The sequence below is a fragment of the Chiloscyllium punctatum genome, chromosome 15 (assembly GCF_047496795.1).
Source record: "Chiloscyllium punctatum isolate Juve2018m chromosome 15, sChiPun1.3, whole genome shotgun sequence".
NCBI lineage: Eukaryota > Metazoa > Chordata > Chondrichthyes > Orectolobiformes > Hemiscylliidae > Chiloscyllium > Chiloscyllium punctatum.
The window spans coordinates 53,982,026-53,999,504 of record NC_092753.1 but is presented as its reverse complement, the minus strand read 5'-3'; the positions used below and the strand labels follow the sequence as shown (position 1 = coordinate 53,999,504).

Genomic DNA, 17,479 nt, shown 5'->3' with positions numbered 1-17,479 from the left:
GATGTAGTAGCTAGTATAAGTGAGTGCAGGATCAGGGGAAAGGGGATGTGTGTACTTTGGTGAATGGATGAGTTGAATTGAGCTGGACACACCAATCCACTGCCACCTAATCCTGCACAACATCAGCCTGATAAATCACCACAAGTAAACCCAAGGTCAGCATTCATTACACATACGTCCATATCTCAGCCTCATTTCCCACCCCTTTTACTGATGGTCAAGTTTTAGGCATTGTCATTTTTATTATGGGAAAGGGGAAAAAAAAGTAGTGCTGTTAGTTGATTATGCTGCTTTGCAATTTTGTGTAGTCATTTAAATTATAATTATAGTTTTGGAATGTTATTTGGTGGCGGAGCCAGCAAGTGAGGGATTAAATGGATTGTGCCAACGCGCCCCCCCCCCCCCAAAAAGTCTGTGCAAAATGTTAGACAATCCTGTTGTAGGTCATTCATCATCCACATGGTTACAATGTGTAAGGTTTTGAACTATATTGGTAAATTTAACCTTTTATTTGCATTGCATCTCATTTGTATTGATCCATTTGGATTTTGAAATAAAAACTCTTGTGATGCAATGTCAGTGCAGTGTCATGTTTCTGAACTGTTATTTTAAATGTAAAGAACAGGTGCAGACGTTTTCTTAAAAATACAAATTGAGCTAATCAACCAGCTGCAGGGTATAGTACATAGTTGGAACTAGACCAATATAATATTGCAAAATGCTTCTGATTTGTTATGTATTGTCTGGGGTGCTACTTCCCTTTTTTGTTTAGGAGCCAAAAGAACTAAGTTTTGTTACATGTGTTACTGGAGTTTATTCTTGACACCATTAGTTTTAAGTAAAAAGATATTCCACAGCAGGAGCCAATGGTGGTTTTGGACTCAAGCCTTGATTTATATTTAAAAAGAAAATGCCCATTCATAATTTTTTAATATACAATTTCTACATTTAAGAAAGCAGCCCAGAATGATGTTTCACTGTTGACTTGGTTTCCAGAGCTTAGCATTCAGTTCTTTAAATGATAATGGGTGAAAAAGGTAATTGGCAAAGTGGTTCTGGACTGGATGTTTCCATGTTTAAGTGCTCATTAGGTTCTTGGATGCTTATATTTTAAATATTTTCATTAAATCTTGGATATACTTATGGACAGTGCCGTTTCAGGACAGACTTTGTGTATTCTTTTGAACTATATATTTGCTTACGTGATACATAAATATACATAATAAGCATACACTCCTTTGTATTCCTATGGCCATACATTATATGGTCAAAAGTGCTGGTATTTTGCATAGAAGCATCTTTTCAGTGACAGTACGGAGGACAGCAGATGAATACAGAGAGTTAGTTAACTGAAAGAATGAAAATTTTTGATACTGAATTCTATGGAATTACCACTGAACAAGTGTGTTCCCAGACTAAACTTCTCCATTTTTAAGCATTAACGCATACAGCATTTGGACTGAGTAGCACCACTAAAAACACTGATATCTTTTTTTTTAATTTGAGATTACAGCTGCTCCACTTGTGCTTAATTTGATTGTAATAATGACTATGAATTGCAAGTTGCAATGTGTCTTTAGATTAGCAATACAATAAAGTATGTCAAAGTTTTGACTCCAGTAGTTTCACCTTTTTCTTCTAATAAATTACAAAAGATGGACAGTTTTAGTTTTATCCATAGCAGTTTTATTCTTACACAAGCTACTCAATGTTTTCCTTCCCATGCAGCCACATTGTGTGTTACTTGCTTCGAAGGAAAATTCAGCGCCTGTGAAACTCGGTGGATTTGGAGTGGCCATTCAATTAGGAGAATCTGGGCTTGTTGCTGGAGGTAAGATCCATTTTCTTCTAAAGACACAGAAGTAAAAGTACTGCAGCTGTTGAAAGTTTGGAAATTAAAACAAAACGTATTTGGACTGGAAGCCTCTGTGGAGAAAGAAGCAAAATTAACCTTGTAGGTTGATCACTTTTCATTTAAGACTTTCATATATCAGTTTGAAATTAAATTGGAATTTGGAATATCACTGTGTCACAGCACTGATGTATATTACAACAGTAACTTCCTTAGTGCATAATAAGTAAAGGCTATGGGGCAGATGTAACCTCTCATCTAAGGATAAACTTTTCCTCTCAAGAACCAATCCAGTGAAATTGGTTTCCCCTTCAAGCCAAGTATATCCTTTGATAGACACCATGCACAGTGCTCCAGATTTGGTTTCACTAAAGGCCTACACATTTGTAACAAGACTTCTTCCTATGTAATGATCTCAATATCAACCAGAAATGTAATCAGAATCTCTGGTATTTAGTTAAAATAATTATTCCAAATGCTTCAGGTTTAAAATAATATAATGTTACTATTGTTCGTGATATATATAAACAATGTAAATGAATATGTGGGGGTTGGTGATAGATAAGTTTGCAGATGACACAATTTGGTCAAGTGGTTGACAGGAAAAAGGTCTCGGGTTACAGAAGAATATAAACAGATTGATCAGATGGGCAGATCAGTGGAAGGTGAAATTTAACCTTGCCAACGCTGGAGAGCAGCTGGTCCCATTAATTGAGGGGTGAGTAATAAAGAAACACACTTTTAAGGTGAGAGGCAGGATGCAGAGGGGAATTGATGGAAACATTCTCATCCACAGAGAGGTGGGGTTCAGGAATGCACTACCTGGGAGGATAGTAGAGATGCATAACCTAATAACCTTGACAAAAATGCATGGATAAGTCCTTGCAGTGTCATAACGTTCAAGGCTGTGGGCCAAGTGCTGAAAATTGGGATTTGGTGTAGCTTTGGTGGTACAGACTGGCTGAAAGGTCTCTTTTTGCACTGCATGATTCTATAATACATAAAAATCAAAGAAAATGAAATCTAAAACCCACACTCTACCTTAAATAGATAGTTATGTTAAAGATATTAAAAGTACAGTCAATATTCTTTCTTCTACTTTAAACTGAATGTTTTAAATCCAGTTTTCTTCGACACCATTAGTTTTGTACCCCCAAGTTAGATACTTAGCAAAACTTGAAAGAGTAGTCTCTTCGTTTGGGTATTTTGTGAATGATCCAATTGTAGGAAAATTGTTGTTCCTTCCATCTACTTTTGCCAGGATATCTCCTCAAATGTACTCGAACCTTCCTGAGGCTGTAAGCTCCCCATTCAACAAACTGTGTTTCCAGGATTCCCACTTGGAGTCATTTCTCCTAGCTGTAATTTTCTTACACATGGAGATTTCAATTTTAAAACACTCTCTTTCTCTGTCTTTGGGTCCGTGCGTTTTCCTCCCCCTCCCTTCTGTGTGGCTCTCTGTCTCGCACACAAACGCACACACTGCGCGCACTCCCTCTCCCTCAGTGTGTCTCTCACCCACATTCTCTTGCGCACGCTATGTGTGTGTGTCTCACATGCTCTCTCTCTCTCTCCCTCGGTGTGTCACATGCGCACTAGCTGTCTCCCTCAGTGTGTCTCCTCTCTCCCTTGAAAGATACAAGTGCGCGCAAGAGAGAGATGTGCACACAGCATGAGTGAGACACAGCAAGAGAAGGCAAAAATGTGCGCCAGAGCAAGGGAGACAGAGAAAGCGACAGAGGGAGCCAGGGAGAAGCAGACACAGGGAGACACACTGAGTCACAAAGGGAGAGAGAGAGAGTTGGAGTCTGCATGAAATTGAGAGGGGACAAATGCACACTAAAGAAGGTGAGAATGGGTGCTGGAGAGAGCAGGTGAGACACAGAAGGGGGAAAAAAGCAAGCGAGAGAGACCCTGAGAGTGAGAGCCAGCATGCGAGACGGGAAGAAAGGAAGCAAGCATGCGAGACATACACAACACGCAAGAGACAGAGTGCGTGAGAGAGACACGCAACATGAGTATGTGCAGGACATAGAGCAAGCAAGCAAGCAAGCAAGCGAGCGCGAGAGAGAGAGAGACATACACAGAGCCAGAGAGAGAAAAACACACAAGTAGAGAAAGAGACCAAGAATGAGAGTGTTTTTAAGATTGAAATCTCCATGTGTAAGAAAATCACAATTAGGAGAAATCTGACCCAACGTCACCTTTTGTTAATTGGAGAGCTTGAAGCCTCATGAAGGTTCGAGTACATTTGAGATGTCTTTGCAAAAGTAGATGGAAGGAACAACAAGTTTCCATAATTAGACTGTTCACAAAATGCTCTGTCTCCCTCAGTGTCTCTCTCGCGCGTGCTGTCTCTCCCTCGCTGTGTCTCGTGCGCACTCTCGCTTAGCGTAACCCTCTTGTGCTTTCACTCCCCCAGTGTGCCCTTCTCATGCTCTCTCTCACTCGCTGTGTTCCTCTTGCATGCGCTTTCCCTCTGTGTGTGTCTTGCTCACGTGTGCTCTCTCTCGGTGCGCGTCTCGCAGCACTCTCCTTCAGAGCATCTCTCACGCACGCATGCTCTCCCATGGCACGTCTCACGCGCACGCTCTCACACCCTGGATGTCTGTGTCTCATGCGCGCTCGCACTCCCTGGATGTCTATCTCTTACGTGCGCTTGCACTTCCTGGGTGTCTGTCTCTCACGCGCGCTCGCACTCCCTTGGTGACTCTGTCTCTACCGCTCCCTGTCGCCAACTCCCTGTCGCCTGCCGGCTTTCTTGCGCTCCCCGTCGCAAACGTGCCCCATTACCTCCCCCTCCATCACCAGCGCCCCCCCCCCGTTACCCGCTCCCTGTTGCCAGCTCCCCATTGCCCGCTCCCCATGGCTAGCCCTCTCCCTTGCCACCCCCACCACGCACTCTGTTGCCCGCCCGCTCCCCATCTCCAACCTCGCCAGCCCTCCCCCTCGCCCGCTCCGGGTCACCCGCCTCCTCGCCTGCTCCAGGTCGCCTATTCCCTATCGCCAGCCCCCTCCCTCACCTGCACTCTGGTTCGCCCACTCCCCGTTGCCAGTCCCCTCCCTCGCCCTCTCTCTCACGTGTTCCAGGTCACCTGCCCCCTCGCGCGCACTCCCCATCTCGCACTTCCTCTTGCCCATTCCCTGTCGCTGGCTCCCCGTCGCCAGCTCCCCCGCACACTCACTTTCCTGTGCATTTCTTTGCTTTCTTGTGTGTTATCTCATTCACCTTCGCCCTCTCGCACTTTTTCTTGTACGCGCTCTCTCCTGGTGTCTTTCACACTTTCTCTATTAAATCATATCATTATATTTCAAAACTCAGGTATTTTATCTCTAATGAGAAAAAATATCTATCAACAAATTGTCTCCCTGTTTTTCTGTGACTGGACCAGAGACCAGACTCATTGTCCATCTCTCGTGGCTTCCAGGTCACATCCATTGCTTCTCTTGGATTCCACCAATCCTTCCTCCCCTCAGTTCCTTTCCCAATCCCACTGTCTCTTGCAACTCTTTTTCTGTTCCCATTCCACTCCTCCCGCCAGTATAGGCTCTTGCCCAGGTCCCACCTCCCTTGTTAGCTTTCTCATTGCTCTCACTGCAATATTTTAATTGCTAAAACTATAAAGTTGTCTTCTAATACAAATAAACCATGTCCCAGATTTTTCCACAATCAATAGAGATAATCCCTTAAGATAATCACAAATCGAGTAAATTCATATATGTTAAGAAGCCAGCTGTTGAATTTATAGTGTGGGATTCTCATTCATCAACATTTTTCCCAAAGAATTTCTCCCCCCTGCTATTTTAACAGATGCTTTAGTCCTGTATAAACTGTTACGACACGACAGTGAACCCTTCTGTTAACTAAGCCAAACACCCGGAAAAGCTCACCTTGCCTTGTAATCTGTTTTATATATTAGTGAACTCCCAAATTCCACTATTTAAAGAAAATAACATCAATTTATTCTTTAACTCTAAAAGTGAATATTAAACAACTATTCACAATTCTGAGCCCCCCTTTCTCTTAACTGCTTATTACCTGCTTCCAACTCTATAACAATGTACTGTTCCAATAAGACGTGTATTAAAATTACATCAACTTAATTTCAAAACCACACGTGGCTGTCATCTTCGGTGTCTTTCTTCTTCCGGCTGAAGATCTCCCTGGGTCATCATCTTTCTTTTTACTATATGTATGTTTTATATGAAGAGGCACGTTTGATAGAGAGTGTTCCTGATTTTTTGGGTCTCTTTCAACGGCAATTGTGCCTACAATTTTCAAAGTGCCTGCATTTTCATACCCCCAACATCAGACTGTCTGGTTCAATGTTGGCAAAACAATAAATTCGAAGTCGTTTGGGATTTAGTATCCTGGGGGATAATTTAAACTGATTAGTTAAATTCAAATGGTCAGTACGGCAACCAACTCTGATATCCATTTTGAGAACGTTTATAGCCTTAAAAATCTGTCCATAAACATTTAGACTACGATGTAATTTTGAATTATAGTACACATTTGCTGTAGACTAGGAAATAGACAGGCAGGGAGGGTAAGACAATTAAGAACATTTGCCTTAACATCAGTGAATCTGTATAAACAGGGCACCAAGTGATAACATTCATGGCTGTTCCTTTGTGAAATGAATAACAATATTTGATTCTGAACTTGAAACAAAACTCTGTATCAATTAACGTCTGTCCTGAATTACTGTCCTTCCCTATTAGCTGTTTAGTTCAGAACATGCAGTGCTCTTGTTAACATTTTGTGCTTGTGACAGTACAGCCTTTGTAAACTTGTGTATAAAGATAGTCTGTTTGAGATAGTACGATGGAGTAGCCTGCCAGGGCTCTTGAAGTGCTGATGTTCTACTCTCCTGGGTTATTAGAACCCAACTCATTTAGCTTATAGGTATCAGTGTTATGTTGTAACAGTGATGCTATTTGTAAATGAAGGGGATGATTAAAATTAAGCTAACCTGTGTATAAGTTTTTTTTTATTCCAAACTACCAAAGGTACGATTTCCAGGATGAACTCAGAGAGGTTTACAGGTTGAGTTTATAGGGAATTCCCTGGACTGTCTCAAATCTGTACTTTATCAATTAAGCGCCGCCTCCTTTAGCAAGGAGGAGATCTAGCACTAGCTGATTCTGAACCGTCACCATCTGGGTCTCCTGTAACTCTTTGTTCGCCAGCTTCAAAGCATGGGCAGTTGAGTTGGAAAGTTTTTTGATGTCATACGCAAGGTCACTTATCTGATCTAGGGCCATCTCAACACCCCAGCCAGGAATAAAATCTCGGAACAACCTGGACCACCAGCTGTGTTGATGGAAGAAGTTGTGTAAGTCGTTTTGTTTTCCTCTACTTTTGTTCTGTATTGATTCATACGTTGGTGGGCGTTCCATTCACCATCTATTTCAGTTACTTCATGGTGGAGGATAAAAAGTGGTAAGGTGTATACTAGGGCACAATGTCCTTACCAGGCATTGAGTAAATATGGGTAGGCTTTGTTTTTGCATTGCCAGTGAGGGCTAAAAGGAGTTCCAGGGGTATACTTCTGTGAATGAATGACTAGTCCACTAGGAGCGAGAGGTGAATCTTGTAAACAGTGGGTGCTATCAAACGTTCAGTTGTCCAAGTGTATTAATGGATGGAGATAATATTTTTGATATTTTGATCATATTTTTACGTAGTTTTATTTCACTTGCCCCATATTGTGGGTACCGGAAAGTCTTTCAATGCACCATTCTATCAACTGAACAGCATCAACGTTGAATCCTTTAGGTTAGTGCACTTCACACTGCAGCGTGCTTCTTCTACCGAATAGGTTTTTTCATCACAAATGAGGGATTGCATAAGTGGGTGAGTCCTATTTATACACTGTACATCAGAATGATAGAAGGGTGAGCAGATAATACATGGATCAGGGGGATTAGCTTGAATAAAGAAACATGGGTGGCACAGTGGTTAGCACTGCTGCCTCACAGCGCCAGAGACCCAGGTTCAATTCCCGCCTCAGGCGACTCTCTGTGTGGAGTTTGCACATACTCCCCGTGTCTGCGTGGGTTTCCTCTGGGTGCTCCGGTTTCCTCCCACACTCCAAAGATGTGCAGGTCAGGTGAATTGGCCATGCTAAATTGCCCGTAGTGTTAGGTAAGGGGTAGATGTAGAGGTATGGGTGGGTTGCGCTTCGGCGGGGCGGTGTGGGCTTGTTGGGCCAAAGGGCCTGTTTCCACACTGTAAGTAATCTAATCTAATCTAATTAGTAACAGAAGGAGGATTGGGAGGGCAAAGTATTTTTTGGTCTTTCTTCACCTTTTCAGCTTGTCTTGTTAATTACAGTAGCTACTGAATACAGGAAACATGTAAAGATATTTCTGTCAGTGGCGGTAGGTTGGATAGGAGAGGATTCCATCGAGAAGGTATAGGTAGTCAGTCTCATGGCAATAGGTGCCTTAGGGTTTGGTGATTTCAGTACTGTGTGCTCAATATCGCAATCTGTGCGGTTCATTTTGAGAGGGGAACAGACAAACATTTCAAAGTAACGGTTTTTGGTTGATGGAGTGGATGAGGTTATTGAATTGTGCCATCTCATGATGACTGGCATATAAGTGTTGCGAGGATGACAATAAAGTCGAGAGTTATGTTTGGATACACTATGTGAGTAGTTTAAGTGAGTTTCATCTGGACAGTTGCATTCATGACTTCGAATGGTATCAGTACGGGTTTTATTTATACAGTCACGTTGGAGTTTTAGCCAGTCTGAGATATCACAGATGGGTTGGTTACATCTGGGCGCATGTGCTTGGGTTAGGTTTTCATTGGATGCCTGTATCAGTACTAACACTAAGACTGTGAGGGGGATACAAGCTTGCAATGTCCTTTGTAGACCATGTTGAGTGTCCTTCTATCTTTACTGCAGTTTCAGTTGTCAAAAGAACTTGATAAGGGCCTTTCCAGCCGGGACCCAATTTTTCACAATTAAAGTCTTTCAATAGTACGTCGTCACCAGGCTTAATGTCTTTAAACGTTGGAGCGCTTTCTTCTTCCTTCCCTGGTATTTGAACGGCTTCTTTGACCTGTTGATGATAAGACTGTAATGCTTTGGTTAGCTTAATCAGGTACTTGTGCATCTCTTCTGCCATGACGTGCACATCAACAGGGTGTTGGGCAGTTAATGGTGCAGACCAGGGAGTCCTCAGGGGCTGTCTGTATATCGGTTCAGCCGCCAAGAATCCCGTCTTTTTCTGTGTCATGGTTCTCATGTTAAGAAGGGCAATTGGGAGTACTTGCAGCCAATTAAGGCCTGTTTCTTCTATCAACCTGCTTAGCTGACCTTTTAAGGTACCATTGGCTTTTTCTACAATTCCCACTGCTTGGGGATGGTTGGCACAATAGAATTTTTGATTCGTATTCAAACTCTTACAAAGTATCATGTTTAGCTCCACACAGGAATAGTGGCCATTAGCGGAAGAGACCGTTACTGGTATTCCATATCTGCGTATGATTTCCTTAATAGCAACAACTACTTGTAAAATTCTATGTAGTCAGTACAGGGATAAGCTTCAATCTGTTTACTAAATGCATCGATTATCACTAAGCAATACTTATAACAATGGCATCTAGGTAACTATAAAATCTAACTGGGTATTATCAAAAGGTGCACTGCAAAGGAGTTTCACCTGGTGGACACTTTACTCCTTTCTTGTGATTATGCTTTTGACAAATTAGGCAGTTTGCAGCTGCTTGTTTTGCCTTTTCTTGAAAGTGGGGATTCCACCAATTATGGAGAATTCTGTCCACCATTCCCTCCTTACCTACGTGCATATGCATATGAACATGAACATAATCAACTAGAATAGGTAAAAGTGAATCGGGCAGACATGCCTATCCTACCAGCGTAACCCAAAGCTTATTGTAACTATTTACACAACAACCATGGTTCATCCATCTTTGTCTTTCCTCATCAGGGGCGTCCCCCTATGGGCATATTTGCTCTAGGTCAGGCGTGGTCGGGGTGCCAGAAGAGGAAATGGGAGAGTCTCCCTTTGGTTTCCTATTCGTCATTTGAGTAACCATGTAGTTTTGCTCAAAAATTGCTTTCTTAGCAGCCACATCTGCGGTATTATTGCCTTTCGTGACATCGTGAGCATCAGAGGAGTGAGCAGAACATTAGATAATTGCCAATTGAGAGGGAAGTTGAATAGCACTGAGGAGATTAGCAACATAGGCAGCATTGAGGATAGGGGTTCCTGGTGAGGTAAGGAAGCCGCACTGCTGCCAGAGTTGACAAAAATCATGGGCACATCCAAAAACGTAGCAGGAATCATTATAGATATTAGCTGACTTTCCTCAGCAAGTACACAGGCACAGGTGAGAGCAAGGAGTTCAGCTTGTTGGGCGGAACAGGATGGTTCGACAGAATAAGCTTCTATTGTATGGGACAAAGCGTCAGTTGCATATCCTGCCGTGTGTTTGCCCTCTGGAGAGATAGAAGAAGAACCATCGACATAAAGTGTAAGGTCTGGGTTAACAAGAGTCTGATCTGTAATCAGGATGTGGTTTAGTAACAAGGTCGTTTATGAGAACACATTCGTGGGGAGGGTCAAGTAATTCAAGAGGTTCTTCCCACAGGAATGTAGCGGGGTTAATGTTCGAGCAGTATTTAAAGGAGAAAAGCCGATTCTGAAGTAATGAAATCTCATAGTGACTTAGATGAGCCACAGTGAAGTTTGATATGTTTAGAGGTAAGCAAGGATGCCACAGAATGGGATGTACAGACTTCTACATTTTGATATAAAGTTATATTTGAGGCAGTCATTATCATAATATGGATGGCAGGGAGAATCTGGGTGCAAGAAGGCATAACCTGAGCAACAGGGTCAAGTTTAGTGGAATAATAGGCAACAGAGCACCAAGAGGAGTCATATTGCTGGGCGAGAACAGCTGTCAAGGATGGAAAAAGGTTTTGTGATCTAAAAGGGGCAACCAGCTGAGGTCCCTGGGTAGGATAACCAAGGGGTTGCCAGCTGCTTCCACTCCGATGATCAACCGGGGGTTTGCTTTGGGAAAGGGCAGTTCTTGGACTAATGTCCTGGTTGATTACAATTGAAACAAACATGTAAATGTTGGGGGACTCTTAGGGGGTGGGGAGACGGTGAAGAGTAGTGAGAGGATGTATGGGGAGTAAGGGGCATCATAGACAATTGTTGGGGACAATACATCGGAGCACCTCAAGGTCCATTGGGATGTTGTGAATACACGGTACCAGTGCTACTGTCCTGGTATACTGGATGACAGTATGAGGGTTCCATTTGATAGCCTGACTGACCTTGTGGACAGAAAGGTCTGTTTTGAATCCTGGGTTTAGGTTTAGCCCCTGTAGTTTGGACAAGTTTCTGTCTTGACCTTGCCAATGGTAGCCTTACTGTTGGGATCCTTTAGTTCCCAGAAGTCACAAACCTCTCGGCTGAATTGTGCAACCTTGGCATCTTGCCAGTGGATGTTGTGGGTTTTAATAGCTTTCTGTACCCGATCAGGTAAGACAATCATACATAGGGCATTAAATTGGGGTGATCGCACTTGTGTTCGCATCACCAGCGTAAATGCCGTAGCATTCCTTAAAACAGACAAGGAACTCCTCAGCCCCTTCGCCCGAGCTGGGTTTACATGTTAAGACTTTACCCACATCAACTGCACGACGCACTGCTTGGCAGAGACAGGTAATAATCCAATCTGATCTGTTAGGTTTGGTGTCATGCCGGACTATAAGCTGGGCATGGTTATTACATTGTAAAATTTCTAAGAACTCAGCTCATTTTTCAGGGGAAAGGGTGCATTCTATGAGTTGAAATCGGTCTTGGGAGGCAGCATTATAAATGGTCCTAGTCCTATTAATGTAATTAACAAATCCCTCAGGATTCTTTCCATAATCTGGAGTCTTATTGATGATGCTTGAGTGTTCATAAGGTTTCTATAGTTGATAAAGATCCACAAATTGGGTTTGTCCCGAATTCAGGACCTGTGGGTTAGGGACTCTTCTATTTGGGAAATTTCTCTTTGGCTCTCCCACATCAGGGTGAATGCAAGGACTGATATTAAGGTCCTGAAACTTTGATTGCAATCCATCAATGTCTTTGGGACATATTAGTACAGGGGCAGTGGAAATCAAAGGAGTCCCTTCACTGTTCCTTCCACGTTTTAAGTTTAATTGGCTCCTATTGAGGTGGGCAATGGGTTCGTGGTAAGCCAAATCCTTATTCAGTTGGGGGAAGGGCATAGGCCTTGGCACGTTCGTCCTCTGAGTAGGGAGAGAAGTTCAGGCAACTTTTTGTTTTATGAAGCGTGTTCACCTTGGCCATACTGTGGGTGAGTTTGGAGGCGGGAACCGGAGGAGGACGGCTGACAGGATGGGAGGCATAAAATATTTCCTCCTCCAAATCAGTGTCCCATTTCTCATCCGCGGATGGATCAGGATTCTTTAGTAATGGGTCTTTGGGAGAAGGGAGAGTTGGGTATAAGGAACAGTCTTTGTTGTCAGTCACATCTTCCGCGGCTGCAACTGCAGTCTGTTGTTTATTCACCAGTTTCCCTTTTCTTTTCGGCCCCTGACATTTCAGCGTAGGTTCTGAATCTTTCATTTTCTTTGTTTTCTCTTTAACCAATTCCAATTCTGCTTCTAAATCATGTGTTTCACATTTGCGTTTTAGTTCCGTCCAATTTGGTTCAGATCCTTCCTCAGCTAATGGACTAATTCCCCTTTAAAACAGTTTTGTCTCCATGACGATTGCATGGGTTTTTCCCATTTTTCCCTAGCTACTTTTTTTCCACGCTGATATGGCATCTTTCTGCTTACTTCACTTTATTTTTTCCCAAATCCCTTGTTCAATTTTAATGAGTAGATTTAAATCATGTGTGCCTCCTAGAGGTGAATGCTTATTCTGTTGAGCAGCTGCGGTCGATATTCTCCTTAATTGTTCCTCATAATTAGGATACAGACTTATTATTTCTGTTCGGGGGCATTTGTCTTCCATTTAGGGTCGCACCCATATTTATCCTACTTACTTTAAATCTTCACAAAATTACTGATCTACAGGGGCTCCAACCCCACAAAACACAAAGGTTCACTGACCAACAAGCAAATGTGCATCCAAACCGGATCTCAAAGGGTTAAACTTCCTGCAAGCAGCAGGGAATCAGTGCTGAGTATTCGTCTGTCTGTGTCCCGCTCTCCCACACACAGACACACGCACGCACACACATATGAGCATTTTAGAGGATAACAACCCGACAACGAAAACAACAAGACTAATGTACATTCTCGATATTCTGAAACCCTGACAGTTTCTGTTTTTAGTACTTATTTAAATGATCTCATTTAGGGTCCCATCAGAGTACCATGAGAGTGAAATAGAGGAAGCATTATACAAAGATGCGGACCGAGAGCAATCGAGGTATAATCTTACCTTGTGGACCCATTGGTCTCAAGTCCTACCCTTAAGTGAAACTCCTCTTCCAGTTTCACTCAAACGTATCCCTTGTTGAAACCCTGCTCACAGCGCCAAATTGATAAAGTACAGATTTGAGACGATCCAAGGAATTCCTTATGGACTCAACCTGTAAGCCTCTCTTAGTTCATCCCGGAGATCATACCTTTGGTAGTCTGGGATGTAAAAAAACACTCTTTCAGACAGCTAAGCTTAACTTTATTCATCCCCTTCATTTACGAATAGCATCACTGTTACAACATAACACTGATACCTATAAGCTAAATGAACTGGATTCTAATAACCCAGGAGAGTAGCACATCAGCTCTTCAAGAGCTCTGGCAGGCTACTCTGTCGTACTAGTTAAAAAAGACTATCTTTATATGCAAGTTTACAAAGGCTGTACTGTCACAAGCACAAAAAGTTAACAAAAGCACTGCATGTTCTGAACTAGACATAAAAGTGAAGGACAGTAGGTCGGGACAGAAGTTAATTGATACAGAGTTTTGTTTCAAGTTCAGAATCAAACGTGGTTATTAGTATCACAAAGGCACAGCCATGAATGTTATCACTTGGTGCCCTGTTTATACAGATTCACTAATGTTAAGGCAAATGTTCTTAATTGTCTTGCCCTCCCTGCCTGTCTATTTTCTAGTGTGCAGCAAATGTGTACTATAATTCAAAATTACATTTTAGTCTAAATATATATGATTATGACTCTATGACTATGACAAGTTTTTAAGGCTATAAACGTTCTCAATTTCACAGCCAAATGTTACATATTTTCAGTTTTCCAGTATACTGAGACTGCCATCTAATCATATCACACAGGTGCTTATAATCTATCAGTTCAGAACAGCATTCACTCTCTTAAAGGTACAGTGCGTGCCTTCAACTTTGTAACAGAAGTCAAAACGGTAATGTCAGGATAAAAGTAGCAGAGTAGAATTTTGAATAAAGCTCTCATGTTTTAATGCGCTCCTGTTTTTTTATATTAGTTCATGCACAGGCTAAGTTTTTAACTTGCCCAGAGGGGAGAAACAAAGTAACCACCATGCTGTGGGTCTGGGTGTCACATGTAAGCCAGAAAAGATAAGCATAGTGGATTTCCTTCCTGAAAGGACATAAATGAGCCATGCAATATTAGCTATGCAATATCCCTTCATTTTCCAATTTTGACCAATATGCGTGATTACAGACTGAAACTGAACCTGTTGCTTCCAGTAGATTTGTGGTGTGAATTACATGGCTTTCAAAATTGGTCTGTCCTTTGTGTTTCCACTTAGGTCGTGTAGGAACGCCACATTTTATGGCACCAGAAGTTGTCAAAAGAGAACCATATGGAAAGCCAGTCGACGTTTGGGGTTGTGGAGTCATACTTTTTATCCTCCTTAGTGGTTGTTTGCCATTTTATGGAACAAAGGAAAGATTGTTTGATGCTATTATTAAAGGAAAACATAAGGTAAATGCAAATAGTTAATTGTCTCTTGCCATATACCCTATACATCTGAGCGAACCTCTTAAATAAGACATATTTCATATACCCTCTTAAACATGTGTATTATTATGCTCATTATTTTTGTGCCCAGAAATTCTTATTCTCTCTTAACTATGTATTGTTACTTCTGCAGCTCTGAAAAGTAACTTTCTCTAACTTTTTGATTAGCTAACATCTTACCAATATAATTGAGAATCATATTTATATAACTATTGAATGGAAGCAATAGATAGGAAATTGCAATTTTACAGTTACAATGCATTTGACTGTTTTTCAATTGTTTTCATGTAGATGAACCCTAGGCAGTGGGTCCATATCTCGGAGAGTGCAAAGGATTTGGTCCGTCGTATGCTAATGTTGGATCCTGCAGAAAGAATAACTGTTTATGAAGCACTTAACCATCCTTGGCTTAAGGTGCATTTTCTTAAACTTGTTAACTTGCAGTTGATGTTTCCGTTGAGAAAAGCCCAATTCTTTTAATGAAGTAGGAGGTAGAATTCATATTGATGTGTTTGGAAGATAGTTTTTAAGTACTTTTTTTTAGCATGTGTAGATTATTTGCAATTGATCTATTTAGCATACTTTTAATAATAGAATATAGTAATTCCTCACTTAGCACTGTAATTGCATTTCTTAAAAACACAATTTTAGATTAAGCAAATCAGATTTTCCCATTACTATCAATATAAGCTGTAGTTACGTTGTTAGACATTGATCTTTAAAAAATGTAAATTAGAAGACCATGTATTTGTAAATTGCTACATTTTTAATTTAAAAACTATATGCTAACTCCTTGTACTTGTCTCTGACTCTCAGATCCTCCTGCTCCTCAAAGCTTCCCTAGTCAACTCTCCTATTCAGAATTCCAATCTCCATCCCACATGCTTCCACTTCTCCTTCTCCCTCTCATTCACCACTTACTTTTCTCAAGCACTCTCAGTGGGCAAAGGCATGGGACAGAGGCAGCAAGAGCAAAGGATGTGAGGACCTGTGCGTAAGGGGGTCAGGGTGGTGGTAGGGTTGTGAGTAGGAAGATTGTGGAGCGAATTAGGATGTCAGGAAATAGGAGGATTGGGATGGGGGTTGGGAGCAGTAGGGATTGCTCCAAAATGACACACTGCATGGTCTGCCATGAAGCTATGGAAAAACAAAAATCCTAATGTTAAATGCACATGTAGGCCTTACTATATCTGTAATATTAAAGCAGAATGAATTCAAACTGAACAACTTAAAATCACGACTTAATGTTTGATACTTGTTATTAACTATCTAATATGGCCAGTCTCATTCCTGGGATGGCGGAGCCAATATTTAAGACTGTATTCACTGGCATTCAGAAAAATGAGGGGGAATCTCACGGAAACATGAAAAATGCAAACAGAATGGATAGGATAAACACAGGAAGAGTGTTTCTGGTGACAGGAGAGTAGCCATGGTTCACAGTCTAAGCTTACATGGTTGACCATTTAGGACTGAAATGAGAAATTTCTTTACACACAAAATGGAGAGCCTGTGTAAATTCCCTGCCACAAGAAGCGGTTGAGGTCAAAACATTTCAGGATTTCTAATTGGCACAGATGAGTTGGATCAAAAGGTCTGGTTCCAACCTGTATAACACTATTTATCTGTTTCAGGGAAGGAGTTAGGTATAGCTGTTCAGGCTAAATGGATCAAAGGGTGAGAGTTGGGTGATCAGACATGAACATACTGACTAGTGGAGCAAGCTTGAAAGACAGAGTGGTCTACATTTTTCAATATTTCTGTATGGTATATGAAACAATTCTTTACAGTAGTGTTTTTTCTTAGTTTTCAGAGTTTTGAATATTATTTCACTCTTTCATTGATAAACTGAAGAAAGATTAAGACTAACAGAAGTGTATTGTCTTGGAGTAACTAGCAGAGAATCTTAAAAATATTGGAATTAGCTGTGAACTATTTATTTATTTATTGTGATATACTTCAGGTTTGAAATCATTCATAATACATTTCAGGAACGAGATCGTTACGCATACAAAATTCATCTCCCAGAAACTGTGGAACAGCTAAGGAAATTTAATGCAAGAAGGAAATTGAAGGTAAGATCAAAAAATTAATTATTCATTTTCTTAATGGATGCACAGTTCCCATTCTCGATTGGGTAAAACTTAACTTTTGCTTTGATATTGTAGGGCAGGGAAAAGTTAAAGCATTTTCTGAACGCGTAGTGCCCATTTCTCAGATCAGCATCCAAAGTGATTCCTCTTGATGCTATTTGTAAGGCTGCAAAATGGGGTATTACATTGCACATTTTCAAAAGCAGGAAACAGATAGCTGGTCATTCAAAAATTAAATTACAGAGCACTAGGTGTAATGAAAAACTGGAATTCTGTTCTCCAAAAAGCTGAGTGTACTGGTGTGCTAAAAATGTTAACAATTAGTTTTTTTTAATATCCTACAATAGCAGGTAAATGGAATTGAAGTATCATCCATGACCTAATTGAATTGACTTGCTGAGTTGAATAGCCAATTCCTGTTCCTGTGCAGAATCTGTGCAAGAAAGAGACAAGTTGACTTTTGAATTGTAACTTTTCATAAACAGGACAAGAGTGAGAAATAGGACAAACAAGATAGGAAAGTGTGCATGCTGACTTGTAAACTGCATAAAA

The 17,479-nt window shown here is 41.3% G+C and overlaps 1 protein-coding gene across 9 annotated transcripts in view; it reads left to right on the top strand.

Annotated features, from left to right (window-relative positions):
- The window catches only part of caska (calcium/calmodulin-dependent serine protein kinase a), a 746,802-nt gene that overhangs the window by 253,906 nt on the left and 475,417 nt on the right, over positions 1-17,479 (top strand). For all 9 annotated transcript variants that reach the window (XM_072585162.1, XM_072585159.1, XM_072585161.1 and 6 more), the window contains exons 6-9: positions 1,729-1,831; positions 14,623-14,798; positions 15,126-15,248; positions 16,826-16,909. In XM_072585162.1, the coding sequence (XP_072441263.1) occupies positions 1,729-1,831; positions 14,623-14,798; positions 15,126-15,248; positions 16,826-16,909 (486 nt within the window). The remainder of the gene's footprint in view (positions 1-1,728; positions 1,832-14,622; positions 14,799-15,125; positions 15,249-16,825; positions 16,910-17,479) is intronic.